The sequence below is a fragment of the Suricata suricatta genome, chromosome 3 (genome assembly GCF_006229205.1).
Source record: "Suricata suricatta isolate VVHF042 chromosome 3, meerkat_22Aug2017_6uvM2_HiC, whole genome shotgun sequence".
NCBI classification, from domain to species: Eukaryota; Metazoa; Chordata; class Mammalia; order Carnivora; family Herpestidae; genus Suricata; species Suricata suricatta.
The window spans coordinates 164,506,842-164,512,202 of record NC_043702.1 but is presented as its reverse complement, the minus strand read 5'-3'; the positions used below and the strand labels follow the sequence as shown (position 1 = coordinate 164,512,202).

Here is a 5,361-nt window from a genome sequence, read left to right as displayed (position 1 = left end):
GCCGTCGCCTCCGAGGCTGCCGAAGCCGAAACTGCCGCCGCCGCCGCCGCTTCCCGCGCTCCCGCCACCGCCGGCAGGGAGGAGGGCGCCGGCGGCCGAGGCCTTGATGACCGTGGTCTGGTGCAGAGCCCGCTCGGCCCCCTCGGTCCGCTCCGTGTCGCTGGGGGCCATGTCCAGAGACTCGGAGTCGCTGCTCTCGCTCTCGGCCTCGCCCTCGGAGCGGCTGAGGCTCCGCTCTTCCTGCTCGCCGTCCGCAGCCGAGGCCCCGCCCGACGGCTTCTCGCCCGCCTCCTTGTCCTTGTCCTTCTGGGCCTGGGCCTCCTTGGAGTGCCGCCACTTCATCCGCCGGTTCTGGAACCACACCTTCACCTGCGCCGCGCCGCGCCACGTAGGGAGACAAGAAGGGACACGGTGATGAGATGCGGGCTTGCTGCACTCGGACCGGCGCGCGGCCTGGGGCCACGGTCCCCAGCACTCTGCCACCGGCTGGGCGCTGTGCTCGGCAGGCAGCCCCCTGAACCGAGGCCTTCGCCAAGGGATCCTCGCCTCCGGAACCCACCAGGCCTGTGTCTCACAATGTGGCCCTCCAGACCTGACCCTGAAACGACCTGGATGCTTGTTGGGAAGGCGCAGTCCTGCACCTCGCCCTCAAACTAACGATTTCTGTTCTGAACCATTGCTTCTTAACCCTCCTTGAGTCAGGACTCTCCGAGAATCTGATTTAAATTATGGAGCCCCTAGCCCAGAAAAACATACCCAGGATTCCAAGAGTTTGGTGAACCAATGTTAACAATTCCTGCCAAGCTGGGCGGCCCCTCTACTGCCACTACCCAAGGCAAGTTTCTAGAAAGGCAGTTCTTGTTAAGGAGAACCCGTGGGAAGCGCGAAGGGGAAAGAGGTTGGAAGACTTAATCTCCGTGGGGTGGGAGCACCGCTGGACCTTCAGTACAACAGCGTTTTTTTGATAAGTAGGGACTCGAAAGCTGATAAGGACCTGCCCCTGCCCGGGATAAACTGATCCTTCGGGGGCATAGAAAATGCTGGAATTAAACCTGTGCAGAGTGGAGGAAGGGGGTAGGGATGGGGTAGGGAATCTATATAAATATATACAATCCCCTGGGGGGACCCAGTGCTGTTCACACAAGTTCCAGCTTCCCTTTTAAAAATAACATCCACAGCTGGTGGAAAACGGCTGGCTCTTCCAGCGGGTGTTGGAGAGGGGAGTTGTGTAATGGAGGACAGAAAGCCAAGGGAGGGGGGCGGGTACCTAAAGGAGCTATGAAAAGGTGCCTGCCTTTGGCTTCTGCTCTACTCAGAACATTCAGCACCCAGGGAGCAAAGGCCACTGCTGTGGGCTGAGGAAGCACAGTGCCTCTTCTATTAAAATTTAAAAAAAAAAAAGTCCAGATATTGAATTTGTAAAAAGAAAAAAATTGAATTCAGAAATTGAAATCAAACGCGATTGATTCGCCATTGTGTTGCAAAAAAAAAAAAAAATCCAAATAGGCAGAACCTGCTGAAATGCTCTTAGGTATTCCGAGAAAATCTTTTGCTTTTTTCTTTCTCTCCCTCCCCGAACCCGCCTCCTTCCCACCAGAGATTTTCTTGAGAGCCTGTGCCGTTAGAAAATCGGTCGGCCGGTCGTGGCTGCCGCTCCAAGAGCGAACTCCTAGCCCTACTGGGGCTAAGTAATTCCGTTTGAAATGATGTTTTCACTTCCTCACAAATGGGGATTTCACAATCCAGGGGCAGCAGAAGGAGGAGGAGGGAGGAAGGGGGGGGTGAACAACAACAATCTCTTGACTTTGGATTTTTATCTCTTCTGAAATAAATTGCCTCCTACAGCGACTTGCACTACAGTCGAGTACATAATTATTATCTCCTGCGGCCTATTTGCTTTCTCGCTGTCCTTTCGCCCCGTTGGCCAAAATAAACATGCTGTGGTTGTTGACATACATCTTTAGGGATAGGCTACTCTTTCCTTCTTTCTCCCCCTACACCCTCCCCCCTCCCCCTGCCTCAAGTTTCGAGGTCTAGGAGGTCTCGAGAAATTCAAGACCCCGCGTTGCCCCCGCAGAGGGACAGTGGGCCGGGCGGAGGGAGCCCTGGGGCCAGGCCACGTCGCGGCTGCGCCCCGAGGGAGCGGCGCGCTGGCGCCTGGGCCCGGTTACCTGCGCATCGGTGAGGCCCAGCATCGCGGCCAGCTGCTTTCGGTCGGGCTTCGTCACGTACTTCTGAATCTCAAACCTTTTCTCCAGGCCTTTCCTCTGCAGGTTGGAGAAGACCGCCCGCGACCATGAGCGCTTCCTTTTGTACGTCTGCGGCATGGTGTCCTTCGTGAGCACAGCGTAGGGACCTGCCACCGGGCCATAGCGGGGGGGCAAGAGAAAGAGAGGAGGGTCGCGTCAGCGCCGCGTCCGCGGTCTGCGGGCCTGGGACTCACCGGGCGGCTTGAAACTGCTTTGACGTTAACGTCTGCCTCCCCACCCCCACCCCCCACCATTCAGAAAGCCCCTGACGCAGGCTGGCAATGGCCTGTCGAAAATGGAATCCTACAGTTCTTGAGACTTTAGGCGTAAGGCCTTAAAGCGAGTGTGGAGTGGAGAAGCCCGGAGGTTCGTCAATTAATTCCAAAGGTCACCTAATTCCATTAGATCACCCTAATGCGAGGCCTTTGGGCCTGCAAAGATTTGGCGAAAAGGTCCGTTGGGCCTGAAGGATGTAGAGAAGATGGCTTTGACTCTCGTCTGCGCGCGCACGTGTGTGTATACGTCCGTGTAGACACAGAACGTCCTCGGCCAAAGCGTTTGAGGTCATTCTAAACTGTTCTGTTAAAAAGCAACACCTTTGGCTGTATTGTCAAGCCCCTCTCTGGCGAAAGGACTAGGGAAAGCCCCTTCACCCCACCCCACCCGCCCACGCACACACTTTCTGGGCCTCCCCGGGTCCCCCACCCTCTGCCCCCCGGGAGCCGACGGAGGAGTGAACTAACTAGCTGAAAACTCTTTCGGTTTCTGTCTCCGGCCTTGGTAGCCTCCTGCAGCGACCCCGGGTCGGGTGAACAGCGGTGGCCACCCAAGGCGTCAGGCCTGAATGATGTCAGTCGGCCCGCCCCGTCAGGCCGTCGTTCGGGAGGGCTTCCGTACCTGGAAACGTGTCTTGAAACTGATGCTGAACTGAATTTCTCGGGTTCGAGCTTAGGGGACTCAGGATAGCAGAAGCCTCGTTAATGGGATCTAGAGACGCGAAGAACTGGCCGGCGGAGGGCTGCAGGCCGGGGAGGTGTACGCCTGCCTGCCGCCCGCTGGTGAGCAGAGACGTGAGGTCTGGGGACGAGGCACAAGAAGAGCTTACACGTCGGGCAAACCCACACTCTCTGGCTGAGTTGCTCCTCCCCTCCCCCTCGATTCGATTCTCCTGGAGCAAAGTCACGAGAGACACTTGTCTCTAAGCCAAAAGCCCTCTCTCCCGACAAGGAGATGCACAAAATGTTACTACGTGTAGCGCACACGTCCACGTCCACACATATAGCACGGAAGGGCTTTCTACGAAACGGCCAAAAGGAAGTCACTTTCAGGTGCCTGCCCTAGAATTCCACAGACCTCCACCCTCCCCCGTGAAGGAGCCCCCCCCTTCTGCAGAAAGGCGATTTTATCTACATTCCTTGAGTGGAATTTCACTAGAAACCTGATAAATGGAAGGGAAAGTGTTCCCCCAAAGAGTTTCCTCTGTCAAATTAATAAAGCCCTCTCTCTTGATATGTGATTTCAAGAGACAGATAATAGCCATTTTAGCAAATATTTATACCAACGATTTTTATGAATAATGATTCTGTGACATGTGTCTTTAAAGCATCCCTGGAGAGGTTTTGTTTGTTTGTTTGTTTGTTTGGTAATACAGAGCAGGTGAGTTTTACACCTAAAGTTTCACAATCTTCTTACAATTCCTTGTCCCCTCCCTCGTTTTACCGACTTGTCCTTCATTGTGAAAATACTCAAAGGAATCCCAAATGGCCCTGGGACCGGGGAGTGCGCCAGGGCCGCGGTCAGAGAGGCCTGCAGCCTCCAGCCCAGGACCTACCTCTCAGCGTGTTGCCTTCCTTGACTTTGGGGTCAAATTCTGCAGACAAAATACGGTCAATTCCAAATTTGAGGTCCTTGCTGGAGGGGGCCGGGGCCGAGCCGCTATGAGGGGCGTTCGGGCCCACCCGCGCCCCGGAGGCCGGGGGCTGCAAGGCGCCAGCCCGGGGCGGAGGCGGAGGCTGTTGCTGCTGAGGTGGTTGTTGTTGCTGCTGTTGCTGCTGTGGGTGATGGTGGTGGTAGGCGGCTGAGAGCGGGGACAGCCGCTGAGGGAAGCCAGCCGGGACTTCGGAGGGCGCCACCACCGGGGTGGGTCGAAGCGGGGATCTGGCGGCAGCTTGGAAAGAGGCGTGCGGGTGAGCCGAGCCCAAGTGCGCGGTGAGGGCGGCGGCCGAGGCCCCCGCTAGACCCTCCGGGGCCGCCCCCGGCTCCCCTACGCCGGCGTGCAGGATGTCTGCGATGCAGAAGGAGGGTTTCTTCACCGCGCCGGGGTCCAGGGGGAAGGAGCAGCCGCCCGGGCCGGCCGAGGAGCAGTAAGCGGCCGACCAGAGGCTGAAGTTGGAGGCGTAGAAGGGAGCCAACCCGGCGGCGAACATTCTGGCTGGGTGAGCCGAGCGCCGCCGAGGCCAGTCCGGGCCCGGCCGGGTGGGTGGGTGGGTGGGTGCGCGGGGAGGGGGGGCTCTGAGTCCTGGAGGCGGTGGCAGCCCAGCCGAGGACGATCCGCTTTCGCTTCTCCGTCCGCACTGAAGACAGGCCAAGGAGCCCTAGCGCCACCGAGGAAGGAGGCGAGGCCCGGATCCCGGCCTGTCACAGCCTCGGCCCCTGGCCTCACTTTAAAGGCGGCGAGGCGCCCGCGCTCCCCGCAGGCTGGAGACGAGCGAGGGGCGCTGGAGCGGCCGAGCGGGCGGGGGCCGCGGCTCCGCACACTCCAGGGAAGCCGGGGAGACAGGGGCCGGGCACCGAAAGAAAACCCAAACAGCTAAGCCCTTAGAGCTAAATTTAAAACAACAACAATAATAATCCGTTAGTTTAAAAAAAAAAAAAAGTAATAAGGGAAAAAAAAAAACGCCTCTCTAAAAACTCCCAAAGTTTTGGCAGGAGCTTCGGAGTCAGACTCAGGGTAGGACCTCGATCCGAGCGCTCATTGGCCATCCTCGTGACCAATAGGAGCGGAGAGTGGAGGGGAATTGGGAAAGAGGGGCGTGGCCCGCTCCCTCGACCACGCCCCCGGCCACGCCAAAGTGTTTGCTGCTGCCGCGTGGGCTGAGCAGGGTCCCGCGCG

The 5,361-nt window shown here is 58.1% G+C and overlaps 1 protein-coding gene across 1 annotated transcript in view; it reads right to left on the bottom strand.

Moving 5' to 3' along the window:
- The window catches only part of HLX (H2.0 like homeobox), a 15,064-nt gene extending 9,933 nt beyond the window's left edge, over window positions 1-5,131 (bottom strand). The window contains exons 1-4 of the mRNA XM_029933410.1: window positions 4,081-5,131; window positions 3,147-3,326; window positions 2,172-2,356; window positions 3-369 (exon numbers count right to left, since the gene is read on the bottom strand). Coding sequence (XP_029789270.1) covers window positions 3-369; window positions 2,172-2,356; window positions 3,147-3,326; window positions 4,081-4,675 — 1,327 coding nt within the window. The 5' untranslated portion in view covers window positions 4,676-5,131. The remainder of the gene's footprint in view (window positions 1-2; window positions 370-2,171; window positions 2,357-3,146; window positions 3,327-4,080) is intronic.
- Between the last annotated feature and the right edge of the window lie 230 nt (window positions 5,132-5,361).